The following is a 22,423-nucleotide window of genomic DNA, read 5'->3' as shown; positions in this document are numbered from 1 at the left end:
TACATTTCTTTTCCTAGGTTTAAAATGTATATATTTTAAATTTTTTAAGGCCACCTTGAGGCCTAGTACTGGGCAAAAGGCGGGATACAAATAAATAAATAAATATAATAATAATAATAATAATAATAATAATAATTATGATGTAAGTGTAATTTTTAGATCTGTGCATATTGCCAAGAAGACATTGGAAAAGCAACTACGAAATGTTTTTAAAAGATATCCCAGATGCTGTATTTTTTAAATCTGCAGGGGCTGCAGAAAAACCATGCAGTTATCTTTGGAAATCAATTATTTAAAAGGAAGGGAAGTCTCTCTCTGTGTGTGTGTGTGTTTACAAGTAGAAGTGGTCCCTAAAACCGCACATACGTAATAGGAGCATCCTAACAAAATGAAAAAGCAAATCTCTCCTAGGCACCCCCAACCAAAGAGAATGAACTTGCCACCTGCTCTTGTAAACAACAAAACCTGTTTCCATTCCAGCAAAGCCAGGTGCTAAACTTAAGGGCCGAGCTCAAGAATGAAAAGCCCTCTGGGAAATTCACGTTTGCTCTGTAAAGCTGCATGCTTAATTTGGGCACACAGATGCAGAGGGATTTTAGTCTCTAATTAACCAGCACAAATGCTGCTTGTTTTCAGTCGGCTACGCTGCGTAACGCGAGTGACTCAAGGTGGCTGGCGTTTCAGACAGTCACGTGCATTTTAAGAGAAAGGAAGTAAAAAGAAAGGAAAAAGAAAGAGCACCATTGTATTGAGCAAAACACGCACACGCACACGCACAAAACAGAGCTGTATTCTCATTAATTAAAAAAATAAACAAACATGAGACACAGACATCATTAAGTCCCTAGTCCAAATGGTGCTTATTCTGTTTATATCTCAATCTTTGGGAGACTGTCATTTATTCCACATGTCTGTGATGTAGACGATCTTGTTAACTGCTGATAAAAGTTTTCCTTGGCAAGGGAAGGCAGAACTTTCTTCAGTATTGGCTGCTGTTGTAAGATGGGTATTAACCAACCACCTGATGAAACATAGCAGTATCCAAGGACTACGTTCCATGTTCAGACAGAATTGCAACAGGACTCAGGCAGAAACACTGGAGCCGTTAAACACCAGACCAAAAACCCTCCAGGGGAATTAGTCCCATTATTCTGATTCTGGCAGGGACAGAAGCTGATGATTCACAGAAGACGCAAGCAATGTGGAGCAATCCACCTTCATCATCAGATATAAAGAAATTGGCTTCAGTCCTGGAGGTGTCATATTCCTCCAAAACCAATTGTCACTAATTATATGGATTTAAGATGGTCCATTGGGGAAGGAGAAAGGCAGAAGGAGCAAAATGAGGCACAGAAATAACAAGTTCAACTCCATTTTGCCTTGAAAGGATTTTTATGGTTCATAGTTCAAAAATATAGGGGTGATCTTCCACATTTGACGCTTATTTACAAGGAAAAGTGTGGCACTGACACTGCTCCTGCCTCATAGAGAGCCACTGTAGCACAGTGGGGTTAAGAGACTGAGCCACGCAAGGGAAAGTTTGCAGTGCCTCCACCAGACGGCCTTAGACATACTGGTCCCTCAGTGATACCCTGATTATAATTACTCTCACCCACATTACAGGGCTGTTGTATGTGCTAGCATTCGAAAACTCTATATAAAATGTGGAGAATTAACACTACTACTGTTATACGGTAGGATCCAACGTACAAAGAAGGATGAAGAGATGCTTGCAACAGGTGGAAAACCTATGACTGTATTTCTTTTTCTTCACTACATTGGGGTGCATACTATTTAGCTGGAAAAATTGCAGAAATTTCAATTTCTCCTGACCGTACACAAACATACCCCAAATGTGTAAGCGTGAACTGTGCATGGCCATGTTGCACAATCTGCAACACTGAATCCTAAACAACGGAACTTTCATCCTTCGGGGGGGATTTTTTAGGTTCAATACTAGCATTGTTTAGAAGGAAGTAGAGGAGATCTGGAAGGATTTTCCTAGGCTCTGAAAGCGGAATTGCCTCATTCTATGTAGTCATGCGGCTCTCTTGTTGCTTTAAGATTTATTGTCCCTGCTCCTTCACCCTCCAACTTCCTAAGAGTTCTGATATTTTATCCGCAACTTACAGTGGCAAACAACACTACACATTCCATGTAAGCTGGAAACCATTTATGAACAGGGCTTGTTCACAAGATGTCAAAATTAAGGGCCTTACAGGCCAATTTAATCTTGTAAACTGCCTTGAGTCCCAGTACTGGGAAAAAGGCAGAAATACTACTACTACTACTACTACTAATAATAATAATAATAATAATAATAATCAGAATAGCTCAAATAGTAGCGGCAACTTATCGAAAGCAGCAAACACTATCTATAATAAAAGCTTTGGGAGGGGGAAAGAATTAATATACAACCACCACTGCAAAGTTAGCCTAGTTTAATTAGAAACTGGAACAAGATGAACCCAATACAAAACAAGGGCTTTCTGGCTATTGCTTAGGGACAATGTATGATGATATTAATGTTTTTGCTCTGAAGGCTTCGTCTGATCTGGCCTTTTTTTAATTATTATTTATTTCCACACTTCATGAAATGGGAAATAATCTACTCATCATCATCTTTTGAAATAACCATTTGGGATAAAAGTTCTTAGAAGCATCTACCTCACCATTTTGGGAAACAGAATGCTGAGCTAACTGGCTGTTTGCCTAGTCCAGCAGAGTCCGTCTTATGGCTCATATCACCCCATGTACCTGATCAATACGATTTTCATCAGGGCCCCTTTTCTGGGTTCTACCACCATCAGAGCTTAGGTTGGGGTGGTGACTGGAGAAAGGGCCTTCTTGGCAGGAACACTCCCCATCTGGAATGCCCTCCCTTGGGGAAGCTTACACGGCACCTACTTTCAGGTCTGTTTGGTGCCAGCTGGATTCTCTTAAACGGTTAATTTAAAGTGTTGTTCTTGTGGTTTTGGCTTGGCTTGCTGATTTGCTGCTTCTGTGTGTCTGTTTATGAGAAGGCCAAGGCCAAAACCCAGCCCTCTGGGGAGGTTGAATATAGTCCTCTGAGGAGAAGGGGGAGGTTGAATACAGTCCTCTGAAGGTCTCCAGAAGACCATTTCCGCTCCCCCATTTCCTCTAACCATTGAAAATTTGGTTGTTTCCTGGCTTTTGTACAAGCTTTTCCCCACTCCAAAAGTTGAAATGCCTCTCCTAAAGCTTAATTACTGGGCCAAGAGATTTATGCAACAATATGGTGGTATTTTTTTGTTATTTTGGCCGCATCTATCACTGGAACGCCCCCTCCTCCCCGAGAGCTTCTTCAAAATGAAATTTGTCCCTTGGGCTTAAAAAGGTTCTGCATCCCTGGTTTATGTTGATTTCTATTGTATTAATTTATTCTTTAAGTATTTGCTGCTCAAGTAGTTTACGTTGCATGGCAGCTTATAAACAGTCTAAAATGAATAAATGTGTTTTAGGGGTGGGATGGGGAGAACAGCAGCTACGTCAGGAGAATTTGTGAAATTAACTACGTGGTACCAGTGGCTAATAGTGATGGTAGCTAAATCTACTCGCCACCAAGCCATATACCTATTCGCACCAAATAACTTGGGACCAGGATACCTAGCAGACCGCCTTCCTAAATATATACCAAATAGACTCCTAAGTTCTTCACAGGAAGCCTTATTGGTTGTTCTGTGACCAATAGAACGTTGCCACATAATATCGTGAAAGTGGGACTTCTCAGTAGCGGCACCCACCACCATCTGGAACACGCTGCCATGCATGGTTGAAGAGGCAGAAAATGTGGCAAGCTTCAAACACCTCTTGAAAACATATTTACAGAAGCTTTCCCTGTTCTGTAAGGGACTGCGACATGCCCTACTGTTTTGTTTTCTTTGTTGTAATGCCTTTATTATTTTATGTAGTTTTTAATGTTGATTTATATATGCATTTTAGTGTGAACCGCTTAAGAGATTTCATTATATTTAGCAGTATAGAAATATTATAAATAAACAAACAGAGCCTCTGAATGCCAGTAACTGACATGTTATGACTGTTAACGGGTTTAAAAGAGCATGTTTATTTTTCCATCAGAACGTTTGGTTTTATATACATGCACATTTATTCAGTTAAACAAATAAAACTCGCACAATTGGTCATATGGTTAAGTATTTTTTTAACCCAGAGATATCACTATTTAAAACTGAAATGGGAACTTGCCTTTCAGGATATTGGTTTTGAAATAGTGTGAACAGGCCTGGATCAGACGCATTTTTTTCAGAATCGTAAAGACAGTCCAAGTTCTGTATTTTAAATAGCCAAGTGAACACAATGCAAACGCAATGCAGCATATCTCAATTCAAACAGACCTACTGACACTCTTTTTCAAGCTGCACTTGGGTGGGCTAGTCCTCTTTATTCATTAGAAAGCTTTTAAATTATTCTTATCTGAAGCCCAGAAGCTATCAGTCTTGTCATCTGGTCAGGCTAACCTTGCAGAAGAATTTCATTACTCAACAATACTTATGGAAAAACTACCCTAATTAGGCTAATCAATCATGTACTGCTTTTACTTTTAACTAATCGTACAATTAAATTGGTGGAGGCAGTTGAGCCAAAGAAATGTTCCATACCATGTTTTCTACATAGGTAATCCTTCCATGTATTGTATATACATCTTTACCTGTCATGAGTTTACCTGTCTCCTTTTTACCACATGTACCCATAGCTCAAAGTCATGATTTGTCAATTGCTTCCCAACATGTTTTAAAGTTCTTTAAATTCCATATCCTCCAATTGTATCCCATGAAGTCCAATTTGACTGGAAAGGCTCCTTCTATGCAGCTTATGTACTTGAATTTTCATGAAGACTTCAGAAATACTATCAATAATACAGACTTACTTGACTAAAGGCCCTGCGAGAGTATAGCAGTGTTTTAAATGGAAACCAAGGGCTCATCTACACCAAGCAGGATATTCAACAATAAAAGCGGTATATAAAAGGCAGGAGCCACACTGCTACTTTATAGCAGTATTGAAGTGCACTGACAACTGTTGGGGCCCATTGACACATACCATATACAGCTTTCATACCACTTTCATCGTGGAATATCCTGCTTGGTGTAGATGAGCCCCAAAACAAATTAATTCACAGCCAATGTGGCATTGTAGATGCAGGACTAGTTCAGATAATTATATTTTTGGCTTAATTATGAATGATATTAACAAACCTTGTGTTCATAATGCACGTGCCCCTGTCCTCCTCCCTTCTCAATGTGTTGCAATTAAACCCAGAAATTGCCTACAGAATTCAAGGTCATAAGAACATAACAAGAGCCTCACTGAATCAGACTAAAGTCCTATCTAGGGCAGCATTCTGTTCACACAGTGGCCAACTAGACTTGTGTGGGAAACCCATAAATAGGACATGGGTGCAATATCATCCTCCCGCCCATGTTCCCCAGCATCCAAATTGGTGGCTATCACTACATCTTGCGGTAGCGGATTCCATAGTTTAACAATGAGCTCTGTGAAGAAGTACTTCCTTTTATCTTTCCTGAATCTCCCACCATTCAGATTCACGGGATGACCCCATCTTCCAGTATGCACCATGCAGAATTTCGTACACCTCTATCATGTCTCCCTGTACTCACCTTTCTCTAAGCTTTTGAGGTCAATCCAATAAAACTGTTTAGCAGCACATTCAGGTCACACAAAAGGAAGCACTTCTTCACACACCATGGAATTGGTTTGTGGAACCCACTGCCACAAGACATGGTCATGGCCACTTGCTTAGATGGCTTTAAAGGAGATAAGACAAATTCATGAAGGACCTGCTTATCAATGGCTACTTGTCATGGTGTCTATATAGGATCTCCAGATTCAGAAGCCTGTATACCTCTGTGAGGTCTATTGCTTTTAAACTCTGCTTGTGGGCTTCCAAGAAACAACTGATTGTGGGAGGCATGATGATGAATTAAGTGGACCTTTGGTCTGATCCAGCAAGGCTCTTCTTATGAGGCCTATAGATAAGGCATTACCCTTCTCAACCTCAGTTTATCATCTGTAAAATGGGAGCATTGGAGAAAAATCACTGAATAGTTATTATGATGTAGGCCAAGATTATGAAGTATTTTGAAAACTAAACACAAAATGTTGTTATTTTAAAAGATGCAAGCCACCCTTCAGCATTATGTAATAATTCTTTCTAAGAAAAATGCACATTAATAAGAGTTCTATAAAGCTATATAAACAGTAGCAGGGACTGGAACATTTCAGAATATTAGAAAGCTCAAAGATTAAATAACTATTTCATGTTTTCTTGACAATACACAAACTGTTATTTAGCTGTTTCCAGTATCAGTAAGACTAGAGCAATGTTACCTAATAACAGCTAGTTTAAATGTTTTTGTTTACAAGAAAGTCTCACACACAGAGACAAATTAAGAAAATCTGCTGACTGGAGAAATCAAGCTAGATGCACATCATATAGCAGCCAAGCAAGTTGAAACGTGTACGTACGTGTGTGCGTGCGTGCGTGTGTTTAGCTTATGAACCTTGCCAAAGATTTAATCTTCAAGAAGTAAACTTGTCACTAATCTATCATGTCCCATTTTTCTCTCCCTTTGCAATAGCAAATACAAAACAAAGAAATCACACTGTAATCGATGGAGAAGTAGCAACTTGGCAACATTTTGTTAAAAGGGTGGTAAGCCAAGATACTAAGGGTCAGGCTCCAGCCCAGTTTTAAATGTCATCACCAACATTATGAAATCCACAACCAGCAAGGTGGCTCAAGACATTGCGTTGCCTGGGCCAAAGGACAAGAGGGCATCCCCTCCCATTCCATGTACAAAAGCTGACTGGAATAGTAGTTGAATGTTTCAATGAGACAGCATCCTCCATCCCACTAGAAGGCAGTAGGCTAGCTTAGGGCGCACAGGAGAGGCAGCATGGCCCACAGCTCTGTCCTCTATCACCTTGCTGCCGCTTCCCACTATCTGCTACTGGAGGCAACTGCCTCACTCTACTTAATGGTAGGGCCAGCCCTGCTATCAAGTTCAAAGTGTGCATCTAAGGCAGCCTTGCCCAACTTAGTGCCACGCTGGCTGGGGGACGCTGGAAGTTGTACAATCATTTTCAGCCAGCATGCCCACTGCAGTCCAAAATATCTAGAGGGCATCAGATTGGGGAAGACTGACCTAAGGGATCTCATTTGACCTCTCTTTGTCTTCCTGAATTCCCAGAAGCAAATGTGCCAACTCATGGGAGTAGAGCGCTGGCAATATTGTTTGGAAAGGAAGTCAAAAGCTCCACTAGCCCCATGGAGCTCGCAGCCTATTTCTTTGGGTGGTGGCCAGTTTCCAATGCACCTGGCTGACTGCAAAGTATCGAAGTGATTATGTCTCAGAAACATCTGGATAATTTCCTTGGTGACAGCCTGCACATGACCAGACATTTCTCACAACATCTTGATGTTCCCAAAACCCAGGGAAACAATCCACCAGCGAATGCCTGCTTCCAGGCATTGAAGTATAATTGTCACAGAACTGTGTTCGCATTGTGTTCATGAAAACGTGTTGATTTGGGGAGTTGGGGGAGGTTGTCAGGCCCAGGCAAGCCTTAGCTTCCCCGTCGAACTCAGTGTCCCATGTCTAGCATGTCCAAAGACAAAAGACCAAAAGAACTAAAATGTAAAATTGGTAAACACCAAAGAAAGAAACGGAGGAATGTAGAAGACTTCCTCACACCAGGTACATCTAACTGGGGGTGTTGGAAAAATACGCAACAGAATCAAATATCTATGAATCTATGAATTGCGCAGTGGGCCGGCTTTCCCTGAGTTCTGGGGATTTACAGGCTATTTTTCAATTTTCCAGAATTTTACGCAAATTCAGTAATAGAAATATATATATATATATATATATATATATATATATATATATTTAAAAAGCTAAAAATGCACATTTCCTCCATCAGCTAAAGTGTGAAAATGTGCATTTTGGGGGACCTGCACATGTTGGGGGGGATTTGTGCATTTTCGCAGGTGTGAATTTGTGCAAATGTGAATGAGCAAATTTGTGCACTTGGAAAAAAAACACGATTCCATCAATGAGCAGACGGTGGACTGAAAAGAGCACCTGACAAGCCATGAAATGCAGATGGAACAGATCTTACACAATCCCTACATCTAACTCAGTATTATCTATTTTATTATCTACTGAATTCATTATCTACTGAATTACTATTTACTATGGAATAGTAAATCTGCTGCTCTCAGGTGTCGGACTACAACTCTCATCAGCCCCAGCCAGCATGGTCAATGCTCAGGGATTATGGGGGTTATAGTCCAAAACTTCTGGAGTGGTCCAGGTAGCAGCTCTTGGGCAGAGGGGTCTTCACAGCACTTGCTACCAGGGATTCAACCTGGGACTTCACAAAATTAATTTGGGGCAATGCCCCAGAGGAGCAGCTTTGCAGACACAATCAGTGCTTCCCTCTGCCATCTGAGGAAGCCCTTTGAACTCCAAACATTCTAATACATGGCCAGCAACGGGGGGGGGGGGGGGGTGTCCTTGCACACCCACAGTATCCTTGACAAAAGTAACAGCTGAACCAAGTGCTATATTCTGCTGTTCTGAGGAAGTGTGACTCAGAGGCTGAATTTCCCAACAGATTCAACTTTCAGAGAAACTTAGCTCTCATTTAAAATAAAAAGTATGTTTCCAGCCCTTAGCGTTGCAAAGATAGCTTGGAAACATGAGTGTGATGACCCTTGAAATCTCAAAAGCTAGGAAGACCTCAACAGGATTTCCAGGAGGCAGTTCAGTGCCCCACATAGTTTCTAACTCATTTCCTGCAGCTAATGAACAAATATCTAAACTTCAATAGCATATACAGGCAGAAGAATTCTGCTTTTCTTGGGGGAGAATTCAGATTTGGTGCTTCTTTTAAACACTTGAGTATATGCAGCTTTTGAAAAAGCTTTTTAACGCCAATGAAGTATTAAGATGTCGAAGAATCTATTCCTGTTTTCTGCTTGACTGTGTGGGGTAGAGCTCCGTGTCGAAGTGGCAGTGTATGTAAATAGCAACCATGTGATTTGCTGGTCATATAGTTACTTCCTCTACAAGTGTGGCACCCCCACTTGCAGCTAACGCCAGGGGGAGGCAAAATAACTCTAACCCCTGGCCAATGCTTCCATACATTACATTACCACTGCAACACAGAGTCTCAACTACACATAAGCAGGGGGTTTTTTGGTGATAACCACACATGAGTCAAGCTAAAGCTCTAATTACAACTTCCTCCTATTTCCTTGGAAATAAATCCAACTGGAGGATCTTGGGCATGAGCTTCATCTGTATTCCAAACAACACAAAGAGAGGTTATTTCTTAAACAACGGCATAAAACTTTATGATGAATTTTAAAAATAGCCTAGTACCTGTTAACACAAAGCAAGATCTTGAATATATTGACTGAAGTGATGATGAGATTGCAAATGGTTAAGCTACATTTTCCTACAAAACAAAGTCCTAAACGTAACTTCTCTGATGACAAATCTTTAAATACACAGAAAAGTAATTGTAGAAACTTACGATCTTCCTTCCTGAGAAATAGACACGGTCTTAGAAGGTGCGTCATACTGCTCTGTAAACAAACAAATGTTTTAGGCTATGTAAGCATCTCACCCTTTAATTATTTTTACGATATTCTATTTAATTCATGGTATATAGTTTAGGCATTGCTAGGGATATTGATTAATGTAGAGGTGATACCCCACATTTTTCATTTGTATCCCATAGTTGCAAAATAACAATATATTGCAGGATAAAGAAATAAACTGTTTAAACTTTAGACAGGTGTTAAAAGTGTCTTAGTTCAATGGATTGCTATAAAGCAAGGCCAGGCTGCAGGTAAGCTGTTTGAAGCTAAGCCCAAGCAAGACTGAGATAACAAATGCCAGCAGGCTTTGCAACCAAATGAAGGAGAAAGAACCATCTTAAACATTACCAGGAATGGTATGGTTGCTCCCACCCCCGTGGATTTTCCTATGAAGTTCCTTTGGAACCTCTATGTTTTGCTCTGATGTGGTTGTGTGCCATGCTTGTGGCTCAGTGGCCACAGATTAGCCTTCTCCAACCTGGTTGCCCATCAGATGTGTTGGGCTATAGGTTCCAGTATCTCACCAGCCTAGAGGGCACCAGGTTGGGGGAGGCTGCCATAGACACTGTAGTATGTAGCCGTGTGATCTAACTTAACCATGTGGGAAGGTCTACATCAGGGGTACAGAAGGGCCGAATTCCAAGGGCCACATTTAATTTGGAAGAAGTTTTCAGGGCCAAAAATGCCAGCATATTTTAGCTTGACGTTCTCACTGCAAGTAACCAAACTTTAAGAGAGGCATTTCAGTCTTTTAGAATAGGATAAACCTGAACAAAAGCTGAGAAATCGCCGGATTGGAGACAGGGTAAGTCTTATGCATTGTTGTAAACCACTCAGAGAGCTTGGCTATTGGGCAGTACAGAAATGAAATTGGTGATGAAGATGATGAGGATGACGACGATAACTCCAGCCAGACTAACCTTGTCTATTTAAATCTTTATCAAGTTGCTAGCATAGCTGAGGTTAAGCTGGTTCCTCATTAAATTGGAGGAAGGTTCCAAGTGGGGCTCTATCCTGGGGCCAGTACATTTCCAGATTTTATCAAATCTAGCTGGAACACCATTTTCCTATACAGGGCCATTGACTTACAGGAAAAGTCAATTGGGTTGCAGCCAATTTTGGGAAGAGCCAGAGACAAAAAGTGGACAGAATTTATAGCACTACAGGATTGCATAGTGCTCTTTGCTATCCCATCTCTTTCCTTCTCTCTGTGCCACCTTCACAGACGCTGCTCACGGGCTGCAGGCTTCCCAACTCAGACTTATTTGAGCGAGAGGAGAGAATCCTTATCGCGTTTGCAGACGACACAAACCTGGACAGATAGCTAATATCTCATAAGACAGGAATGTAGTTCAAAATGATGATTAAAACGGAAAACTGGTCTCAAACTAACAAAATGCAATTTGATAAGGACAAATGAAAAAGTTCTGCATTTGGAGGGTAAGAGATCAAATGCACAGACAGCTAGCTGTACACGCAAAAGGGATTTTGAAGCGCCTGTCTATCACAAGCTGAACATGAATCAGCAGTGTGAGGCAGCTGCAAAAAAAGGGGGGCGCTAAGGTGATTTCAGACTGCATGGTCAGAATCGTATTTTTTCCAAGTTGTAGAAAGCAATAGTTCCACTTTAATTTGCACTAGCAAAACGTCATTTCCCACACTTTAAGAAGGACATAGAGAGACTGGAACGTATTTGGAGGTATGGAAATCAGGCCCCATAAAAAGGGTTGAAGAAAATGATTATATTTAGGCTGGAGAAGAGAAGGCTCAGGAGGGAAAAGATAGCACTCCTCAAATACCTGAAGAGCTGTCATGTAGAAGAAGGCAACAACCTGTTCTCTGTAACCCTAGAGGGCAGGATTAGATCTAACTGGCACAAGTTACAGGATGGTAGATTTGGGTTGAACATTAGAGGAAACTTCTCGACAGTGAGGGCATTTCCAACAATGGAACCAATTAATTAGAGGTCGTCAGAGGCTGGGCAGCCATCTAGGGGACGTGTCAGCTTTGTGTCGTGTCCAATATCAGTCTAATTTATAGCCCATTTATTTCAATGGGTCTACTCTAAGTAAGACCAATACGGGATGCAACCCTTTGGATTTCCTACATGAAGCCGGTGGTTGGGTTGAAAAGCCCACAAGGACCCCTACAAGTTAACACATAAATAACTACGGGTACAAGCATGTTTGCAGCACGTATTACACACACACTGGACTCAAGCCGCCAGGTACAGCTTTGTGCAGCCTACTTTCATTTCAGTGGAGCTTGAACAGGAATTTCTATGCAGCCCCTGTTGAAATGAACATTCAGCAGCAGGACACAGCAGATTATATCTAAGCATTTAGTCATTTTACTCACTCTGGCTCTGAATTACTGATCCAGCATGCTGGGTTTCCTAGGAAGAAAAGGAAAATTAAGATTTATGTGGAGCATAGTAGTTAAGAGACTGAGCTCTGAACTCTTAACGTAAACTAACGAAGTGGACGTACAGCCTGTCTTCCCATCTGCAATATGGCAGTAATAATTACATGACTGCCACAAGGATTATGATTATTATTATTATTATTTATACAGTACCATTAAATTACATGGCATGTTACAAATTATAAGAGGGCAGGTCCCTGCCCCCAAGGACTTTACAACTGAATATTCAACACAGGTGAAACAGAAGGGAGAAAAGAAAATGGAGGCCGGGTTAAACAGGGTAAGACTAGATCAATAGGTAAATAAATATAGTTTGTTTAAAATTAGCCCCAAAACCATTTTCATTTCTTTATAAAGGGAAAATGTATATGCAAACAAAAACACAGTATAACGACAATTACGTACACTTAATGTCAAATGAGCAAAGTGAAAGCGCATTACTTGCAAACATCTTCGGTATAATTTTAAAAACTGTATTTAAAAATGTTGCAACCTTCTGAGTAATGTTGACATCATGCTCCTCCAGACATATGAGAACATATGAGACATATTCCCTCTTGAACAGGGAAAGAAAAGTCACACATATTTATTTCAATTGCCCATTTTTAGCAAATTTATTTTATTCTATAAATTTATGTACTAGCTTTCAGGATGTACGAAATTAGCAGGGTACCGGGACTAAGAGATTGAGTTAAAGGCACCATAGAAAAGGTGGCTTTTAAGAGGAATTTGAAGGAACTGTGAGATCAAACAGTGTTCTGGGAGGAAATTCCAAACGTAACGGGTAGCAAAGAAAAAATGTTCAAAATTGTTTGAAGGAGTGGGGAGTCTTGAGATAATTAACATAAAGCGATGAAATGGAGGCATTATTGAAGTTCTTTGAACACCGTAAAAAAATGTAGTATTCCAAGTTGTTATGTTTTCACAGCACCCGCCCGAGGACAATATGAATTCTGACATTCTCCTCTACAAAAGCTACATTTGTATGTCTTCTACAAAGCTTGCTACCCACCGTTCAAATAAAAGTCATGCTCTTTTTTATTGCATCGTAAATTGTATGTAAACTGTACAAAATTGTACCAAAACATAAATGATTACAGAAGCACACATTTGAAACCCACACAAATCAAATCAAGGCAGAAAAAAGGTTGGCCTCAGTTTCCATGGAAACTATATTCTCCACAATCACTGTAAAATGTTTTTTTAAAAAATCTAAACTATTTTTCCTACATCTGAAAATGTGGTAAATTCTAGAAATGGTTGGAAATAAAAATATATATACATATACACCTATATTAATTAAGCAAACAAACAAAAATGTCTATTTTTTTATTTTTACCTTTGCAGGAAAAGGAAACTTTGATGGCTCAGCTGTGCTAGGAGTATGGATGGCTGTCAAAGGAGGTGGCCATGAATGGGTCATTTCCTAAAGAGAAAAAAATTGAGAAGACCAACAATAAACTCTTAACTCCTATTTCACTTGCTTCACCAGTGGTGGTGAGGTGGAGGCAAGGCCTAAAAAAAGATATTATAGAGCTGGAGAAAGTGCAGAAAAGGGCAACTAAAATGATTAAAGGGCTGGAGCATCTCCCCTATGAGGGAAGGTTACATCCAACTGGGATTGTTTAGCTTGTAAAAAAGGAGGCTGTGGATAGGGAGACATTTTTCTCCCTCTCTCAAAATACTAGAACCCGGGATCGTCCCATGAAGCTGATTGGTGGGAGATTCAGGACAAATAAAAGGAAGTACTTCTTTACATAGTGCATAGTTAAATTATGGAACACACTACCATAAGATGTAGTGATGCCACCAATTTGGATGGCTTTAAAAGGGGGTTAGATAAATTCCTGGAGGTGAAGGTTATCAATGGCTACTAGCCCTGATGGTTGTGTGCTGTCTCCAGTATTCGAGGCAGTATGGCTGTGTGCACCAGTTGCTGGGGAACATGGGTGGGAGGGTGCTGTTGCACCATGTTCTGCCTTGTTGGTCCTTGGCTGATGGCTGGTTGGCCACTGTGCGAACAGAGTCCTGGACTAGATGGACCCTTGTTCTGATCCAGCAGGGCCCTTCTTATGTTCTTATGCTCTTAAGGCTCACAGGGACAGAGTGGCAGCACTTTTTTATTAACAAGGCTGCTGGTATCATCTGCCACCCCTCTAAGAATTCCCTGTTCCTTCTGAGCTTAGCTGCAAATCTCATAGCAGGTGTCAGTGGGGCAATTAATTTCCCCAGCAACAATATATTCTTCCCTGTAATACAAAGTATTTTGGGGTGTCTTGGTCTTGAATGGGCAATTAAAACCCATTAGCTTTACAACATTTATCACTACCCCACTGTTCCCCAGCCACAACTGCAGGACTCAAGAAAACCTGCTACACAGGGACATGACAGGAAAATTAGTATCTGTTTTGCTCCTGGTCCTTGAATTGTACACAGGGACTGTGGTTGCCTGGCATTTAAGGACTCTGGTTTGGGTGGAAGGATGCACTTATCCATATGTGATGCTCTCTGCTACCACCATACCTCTACCTCCTGCTGCCCACCATTTTGAATGTAATGCATAAATGGTTCCAACGGTAAGAGGCAGAAGCAACAGGCAGTGGTACGGAAGTATCAGGGTGTAGGAAAAATTGGAATTTCAGAATCTGCTTTTTAAGCAAGTTCGAAATACAGACCCAAATCAGCTTCCTTTGGATTTTACCTAGCATAGCATATACAGCTCACTTAAAAAAAAAAAAAGAATTATGGCATCACTATTTCTTGCAGGGAAAAGAAAGAAGGTTCGACTTGTGATAAAGATAAGCAAACCAAAAAGGGTACAAGGAAGGCCTCATCCACATTTCTGTTTTATGCCACAGAATGACAGTGGATCAACAGCTGATCACAAACAGGGAGGTGGAAGAATCACTAACTTTGAGCCATTTTGCACAGTACACAGAGTTATTCCAAATTTGCTATTGACAGTCTTTTGAAGAAAAAGCTGCAGCCAATTGTGGCACCTGGATGAATCTACCTCTGTGATACAATTATGTATTTGCCCTTTTAGATGTACAATTGGGTGCACTCCCTTAGAAAATGTAATGAATGAAGTGGCCTTCGGGTAATACCTTTAAAGCTGTAAAGCACCACTTAAAAAAAATGAGCAGAATGGACACTCTCCTCTAGAAATAAGCGAGCCGCTGGAACTACCTCCAATGTAAAGCAAAAACAGTTGCTTATGCTGTTGCCAATGTTTTAACACCCTGCCCATTTCCTCAGACACAATGACTAATTCAGAACAGCAAAAGGGGCATGGTCAAAGTATCCCAAGATAGTGTTAAAAGATTGTACACATCCAGAGAAAAGTCTATGAATAGCCCTTGATTAAGTTGGTTAGCTGAATGAAACTTCCAGGTACAGAAGCAGCATATGCCTGAGCACTAGATTTTGGGCCTGTTCAGACAACACGCTAAGCCATAGTTAGGCTGCAAATTCTTTTGCAGCAAATGGTTAGTGAACGTGTTTAAATCGTGGTTATGTAGCCACCATGGTTGCAAAGGGTCCGCATGACACACTAAGTCATGGTTCACATGACACACTAAGCCATAATGTTTAGCTCAAAATGCTTAACCAGCATGGCTGATTGGGTTGTCTGAACATGGCCCACTGGGCACAAACAAGGGATGGATCTCTCCATCAGGCCCTGCTTGTGAATGTTAGGAGGAATCTGTCTGGAATAGTTGAAAAACTACGGGAAATGATTTTGACATTCTTATGACCAAAATATTATTGGGGTAGTATTAACAATGTGGCTGTTTGCACAAAATGCTAAGTCATAACCGTTCCAAATTATTGATTATTGGTAATGAGCAAGTACACTAGCGGACATGGCCTGATGGCTCTTGCTTGGCTCCTCGTGCAAGCACTAGCAGCTAAAGTAACCAGGAACTTACAAACTGAGTTTGAAACTAAGATTTGTAGTTTCTTCTTGCAAGGAATTCAGGGCAGCAAGCATTATCCTCCTCTTCTCCATTTTTATCACCACAACAACCCTGTGAAGTAGGCTAGGCTGAGAATTGGCGGCTGGCCCAAAGTCACCCAGTGAGCTTCATGGCTGAGTGGGGACCACAACCCAGGTCTGCAGAGACTTGGTTCAACATGCTAACCACTACCCCATACTGTTACATGTGGTCCTAATGCTTCTTACCATCGCTAGCAATCCTTTAAAAAATTTAACATATTACATTGTTTTAAACTTATTCATGAAATACTGAGGGTGAGTAGCACACACTAGTGTTTTTTTTTAAAGAAAACTTTATTGCTTTGGATAGAAAAAAACAGCCTTTGAATTTACACGGTGTAGCTAACAAAAGTACGAAAGAAGTAACTCTGCCCTTTATAGAAAATTGATTTACTTATCTATCTCTTAAAGCATGTGCTGACCACCAACCATACACTCACCTTTAAAATTTCTTCAACACAATGAGCTTCATTGGAGAAAGATTGCTGAAAAAGACCAGGAGAAAAAAAGTGGTTATTCCATAGATTGGTGCAAATTCACAAACGGTAAACTGCAATTCAAAGGTGTGCTTATTTATATCATATATTGTGACAGAAAGCATGGGATATACGAACACTGCTATGAGCAGCCCTGTTTAGGGGAGGGACTTCCTTTCCGACTTCTGTGTTCCCAGGGGAGACTTTCTTCCCCTCAATTAAGCCACACGGGTCACTGGTAGACGCCTGTGGGTTGATCTATCATCAGCCAACAACTGAGGGGGGTGCTTGGCCAGATAAAGCTGTGGAGGTTATGCACACCCATAGCAATGAGAATTCCTGAATGTCAGGGCGGCACCTCATCTCCAGACCCAGCGCTGGACCTCGAATCGTATGTGGGAAGTCCCTCCTACATTGTGCTATTGCTGAAGTTAACCATTTTTGCCACTGCTTGGGAAGCACGCAAAGTCATTGCCAAAGGAGACTGCTCCTTCAAGGAATAAGGCTAACGTGACTATAGCCAAAGTGTTCTCCCACAAGAACTTTATGACACACCCATCACTTTGTTACAGAAACGCTCAGAAATTCACCTTTGTTCACCACACCCACACAAAGCTTAAGACGCTCTGACTTTCTGCAGGCAGAGTAATTTTCACTCACAGTAGAGAAGAAGGCAAGTCTCAGCTAGACTTCCACATATTAATCCGACGTTTAGCTAGCATTTTAACACCCAGCGGTAAGCTATACTATTGGTAGATCCAAGCTTCGGGAAAGAAGTGAAAGTCAAATCTCTCAAATAAGAAGCTTATTTAAATAAACACATACTTACATAAGATATAAGAACATAAGAACAGACATGCTGGATCAAACCAAGGGTCCATCTAGTCCAGCATTCTGTTCACACAGTGGCCAACAGCCTCCCCACGGGAAACCCATAAGCAGGACTGGAGTGCAAGAGCACCCTCCCACCCATGTTCCCTATCAACTGGTGAACATAGACATAGCGCCTCTGATACTGGAAGAAGGATAAAGCCAACAGGACCCGTAGCCACTGACAGCCTAATGGATCACGCTATCAGACTATCGAGTACAACACTAGAGATCTAAAGCCATTTGGTAGATGATTTCTGAACCATTCCTTGGCTTTCCAGAGATTCTAGCCCAGTTTCTTTAGTCTTACCCCTCCACCACTTTCCCAGCAGCCATTTCCCAGATCCTAGTTTCCCTAGACGCTGTGTAAGGGTTTCCCCCTGCTGACTCCGCATATTTGGCCCCTTACCTCAATTGCCTGCCTCTAATACCCTGTTTCCCTTTTACCTCAGGGCTTGGTTTTACATCCTGCTGTACTGGATGTAATACTGACTGCCTACCTGCCAAGTCTCCAGACTCTAGGTCCATGAAAGTAAAATACCACTTCACCTGACATGCCATGAGGTGCACCTGTTGTCAAATATTTGTAAATGAGAGCCTTTTTCCCCCCCCCGTAAGCACAGACATTCCATGACATCACATCAACTCAGTCAATGGTCAGAGTGGGTTCCCAGAATGCAGACCATAACCAGCCTTTTTCTTTCTTCTAAGATCACACAGGAAAGCTACCTCTCCTTTCTAGCAGTCTGGGAGCCTTTTGACTGAAGAGCAAGATAAAAAAAGCTTTGAATAGTCTCTAAATTGACCACCACACTTATTTTTCAAATTGCTGACGATGCCATTTGCACAAGTGGGAACCCAGATTTCTTTACTTGGGATACATTTTTAGGGGGAAGTATGAATTGTCTCCTGCACAAATCCCGTTCACAGGGTCCAATGGCAAATGTGGCTTTATATCCAAGCATATGCATGTTGCATCCATGCTGTTCAGTCACTGCCTAATTGCAGCTTATGCCTTCCAGGGCCATAGTGAATGCAGAATTTAAAAGAAAAACAGGCAGGACCCAAGGTGCCTTAAAGCTCTTACTGCCAGTGACTACGCCTTAGGAGAGCCATTTCAACTTCTTAGAATGACAGGGGAAAACTGCACAAAAGCCAGGAAACTAGAAAACCATCAGTAGTTGGGAGGGGGGCAGGACAGCTTCTATCCATGGAATAGGGGAAGGGGTTGCCATCTTGTTCTTGCCCTTAGACAACAAACAGGCTAGAAACAAAGCATTTTTTAAAACTCCGCTGTATAGTTTCACCTGGAATAGCCCCCTAAGGAAGTTCACTGAGTAATCAGACTCAAACTAGGTTTGGGATATTAAATATGACCATGGCAGATAACAAGGGAGGGCAACATAAGGCCATGGGCTGCATATGTCCCCACTGCCCCCACCCCGGCCAAATTGCCACGGCCCCTGAATCACCACTGAAAACTGGAACGCTTTTCCAAACCTGAAGGAGGCATATGCCAATTTTTTAAAACATCCAAAACTTTTGGCCCAATTCATCTCCACTGAACCAAAAATACCCCAATGTGAAATTTAGTAAAAATATTTTGAAGCAACCATCTGGGCAGGGTGAACCTGTGGAAAGGAGGACAGGGCTCCTGTATCTTTTACAGTTGTATAGAAAAGGGATTTTCAGCAGGTGTCATTTGTATGCATGCAGCACCTGGTTGAAATTCCTTCTTAATCACAATAGCTAAAGCTGCAGGAGCCCTGTCCTCTTTTGTATCTGGTCAAGAGGGCAGGGCTCTTGCAGCTTTCACTGTTGTGACAAAGAGAGAATTTCATCGGATGCTGCATGCATACAAATGACAGCTGCTGAAATCACATTTTCTATACCACTGTTAAAGTCACAAGAGCCCTGTCTTCCTTTTCATACGGTCAAACTACATCTGGGGGACCTCCCAGGCAGGTCAGATTTGGCCCCTGGGCCTAAGCTACTGCACCACTAACATAAAAGTCTTTAAAGCAGAAGACTGAAGTGCTCATCTTTCCTTCCAAGCCTTTGTCTCTTCAACTGTTCATATCTACAGACAATATCCTTTTCCACCCGGCCCCCCACTCTCTAAAACATTGCCAAGCCATGGTGCTTCTCCCTATGAAGGCTTTCAAAAAAGCTCCAGCCCACTCATTCCTCTTGGCTGACACTGTTTCTTGCTCATGTCATCTTCTACCTTGACTACTGCAGCCTACTCTCTGGCCTCCCTTCTTCCACTTATCTGCATTGTCACTATCCAAAACTCCACAGGCAAAATAATTCCCTTCTCCATTCGCTCAGTTCATGCGACACCCCACTTAAAATCCCTTCACTTCACTGGAATGTATCAAGCTGCCTTATGGACTCATGCCAGGTCAAACTACTTGTTCACCAAAACAGCACTGTGTACTCTAAGTAGCAGCAACTTCCCAGAACGTTAAGCAGAGGGTTCCCCACCCACTAATCACTTGCTACCTGACCTTTAAAAGCAAAACCTAGAGTTGCCCAGGACTGAATCTGGGACCTTCCGCATTCAAAAACAGGTGTTCTAAAACTGAGCCATACTCCCTTCCTGTGACACTGCCCAGTCGCTGGCTTCCGTATCCAGCAAAAACCCGTTGTTCTTACCTTTGAAACTACCCACAGCCTTGTTCCAACCTTGTTTCTCACTGGCTGGATTCCCACAACATGACAAGCCACAGTATGGGCTGTCATTGAATCATGAGTTGTCACTGAATCGTGGGTTAACCACAAAATTAACCACAAACAACCACAAAGAGTACCCATGGTTTGCTGTTGGGTTGTGAACTCTGGGTTGTTCATGGTTTACAAACTGTCCTTTGTTAGCATGGCTCAGTTCACACAACACATGATTCAACAACCCATACTCTGAGGCTTGTTGTGTTGTGTGAACAGATCAATATGTCCCTACTGGTGACTGCTACTCCTCAAACTGTACGCCCCTCAGCTGACCGAAAGTCTCATTGTTCTTTTAAATGTTTCCACCCATTCCCCCTTCTTTTTTGAACATGCACATCATGCCACCTTTCTCTTCCTTCAAATACTTTATCAAAACACACATTACCCATTTGGCCTTTGTCTTAACCCATGAATCTTCATTCCCAACTATAAGTATATGTAACTGCTTTTGTCTACATTGATTTAATACCATTACTCATACAAAATTTCATAGTGGTGAAATACACCTCAACATATTCTGGTCTCTTCCTTTACTCCCTCTATCACTATCTCCATTATGCTTTTAGATTTAGATTGTAAACTCCTTGGGGGAGCAGGAATCTGTCTATCTTTCCTAGGAAACGCTGCAAGTCACCACATAATGCAGTATGCGTGTGTGTATGTATCCACTCAATTCATCTTTCCAGGCCTTTACATCTCTTCCAATCATTTTTGCCTTTGCTGATGTTTCCCAAAGCCTTTGGCCTTTGCAACACAACTTATGAAAGCAAACCTTGCAAAACCAAAGCTTGTTCGCAATTTGGGATATGTTTTGCTCAACCCTGGTTGCTGCAGTACTTTCAAGACAAAAGTCTCATGAACATACCTTGCCAGCAAGCTAAGCCAGATATGCTAAGAATCTGCAGTACGTACGGAAAAGTTCAATCTACTGTTCAGCCTTAAAGCATGGAGAATAGTCTCAATAAATGCAAATGCTGAAATGTACAACTGGGCTACCACAGCTTTCCTTTAACCACAGATCATTTAGCAGGGTCAAGGGCGCAGAGCTTCTAGGGGCATAGCTTCAATGGTCCCCACCATGGTTTGAATATTCACAATGGCAGCTGCCATACACTGCAAACCATCATGGTGCCAACCCAATCCACTGCCTCTGTGTTGGACCTGACAATTTTAAATATATCATTTGCAATGGCTCACTCAAATGGGTGAAATAGAGCAGTGCTTGAATTACGGGCGGTGTAGTGGTCCTCTCACCTTTTGCTGCAGCTCCCTTAGCTGCAGTTTTTAGAAGGCTACGGGGGCGGGGGACAATATTTTATTAAACTGGGGCGGGATCATGATGTTTTTAGGATGTTTTTATAATGTATACTATGTTTTTAATTCAGTTTTATGTATTTTATACTTATTGTTGTTCCCTGCCTCAATCCAAATGGAGAGGCGGGTAAGAAATAAATTATTATTATTATTATTATTATTATTATTATTAATAATAATAATAATAATAATTTATTATTATTAGGGAGAGGTGCCAATGCATTCAATTACGGTTCCTCCACCCTTCCTGTTATCAAGCTGATCTGCAACATGGACTACAAATAGTCCTTAAACAAACAGCAGATCTCTCTTATTACTCATGAATACGGCAAACATATTGTGCCATTTACATTCATCAATAAAGCAGTAAAATATCCTGGATTCAAAATAGTTCATGCTATACCACAGAGAGGGTAGGGACCTTCGATCCTTCGCTAAAGTGTGCTATGCAGAGCACTCCCTGTGTGGTTTTTATGAGCCCATCTGAAGGGTTATTCCCATTTAAAGCTTCCAGTTGTCTCCTTTTTATTAACTTGCAGAACCAGTCAATAAAAGAAAGGAGACCTACTTTGATGCGCAAAACTAAGCAAAATAGCTTCTATTATTGGACAACCTCAAGCCTGGTGTAGGTGCAAGCAAGCTTTCAAGTTTCACAGAATCTTCCACAGGGCAGAATGAAAAGGGAGCAGAATACAGGAATCAGGGTTATAAATGACTGGAAAATGTACATGCCAGATATTGGGCTATTTACAAAGCTGAAATACGTTAAGAGTGGTTGTAACAAATAACCTTGATTTAAGACACTTCTTTTTTTGGGGGGGGGAGTTCTTTTTAAGACAAAGACCATGCCCACACATCATGGTAAACCAATAATCAGTGCAGTGTAAATAAGCAAGAATGATCCATGGTGAGTCTCAGGTTCCTGCCCTGCTTGTC

General features: G+C 41.4%; 1 protein-coding gene across 4 annotated transcripts in view; it reads right to left on the bottom strand.

Annotated features, from left to right (window-relative positions):
- AFF1 (ALF transcription elongation factor 1) overlaps positions 1-22,423 on the bottom strand; it is a 174,605-nt gene that overhangs the window by 47,889 nt on the left and 104,293 nt on the right. For all 4 annotated transcript variants that reach the window (XM_063136219.1, XM_063136220.1, XM_063136221.1 and 1 more), the window contains 4 exons: positions 16,538-16,582; positions 13,437-13,523; positions 12,032-12,068; positions 9,607-9,658 (listed from right to left, as the gene is read on the bottom strand). In XM_063136219.1, coding sequence (XP_062992289.1) covers positions 9,607-9,658; positions 12,032-12,068; positions 13,437-13,523; positions 16,538-16,582 — 221 coding nt within the window. The remainder of the gene's footprint in view (positions 1-9,606; positions 9,659-12,031; positions 12,069-13,436; positions 13,524-16,537; positions 16,583-22,423) is intronic.

Source organism: Elgaria multicarinata, chromosome 10 (genome assembly GCF_023053635.1).
Source record: "Elgaria multicarinata webbii isolate HBS135686 ecotype San Diego chromosome 10, rElgMul1.1.pri, whole genome shotgun sequence".
Lineage (NCBI taxonomy): Eukaryota > Metazoa > Chordata > Lepidosauria > Squamata > Anguidae > Elgaria > Elgaria multicarinata.
The sequence above is the reverse complement of the archived record's forward strand: the minus strand, read 5'-3'. Positions and strand labels throughout refer to the sequence as shown.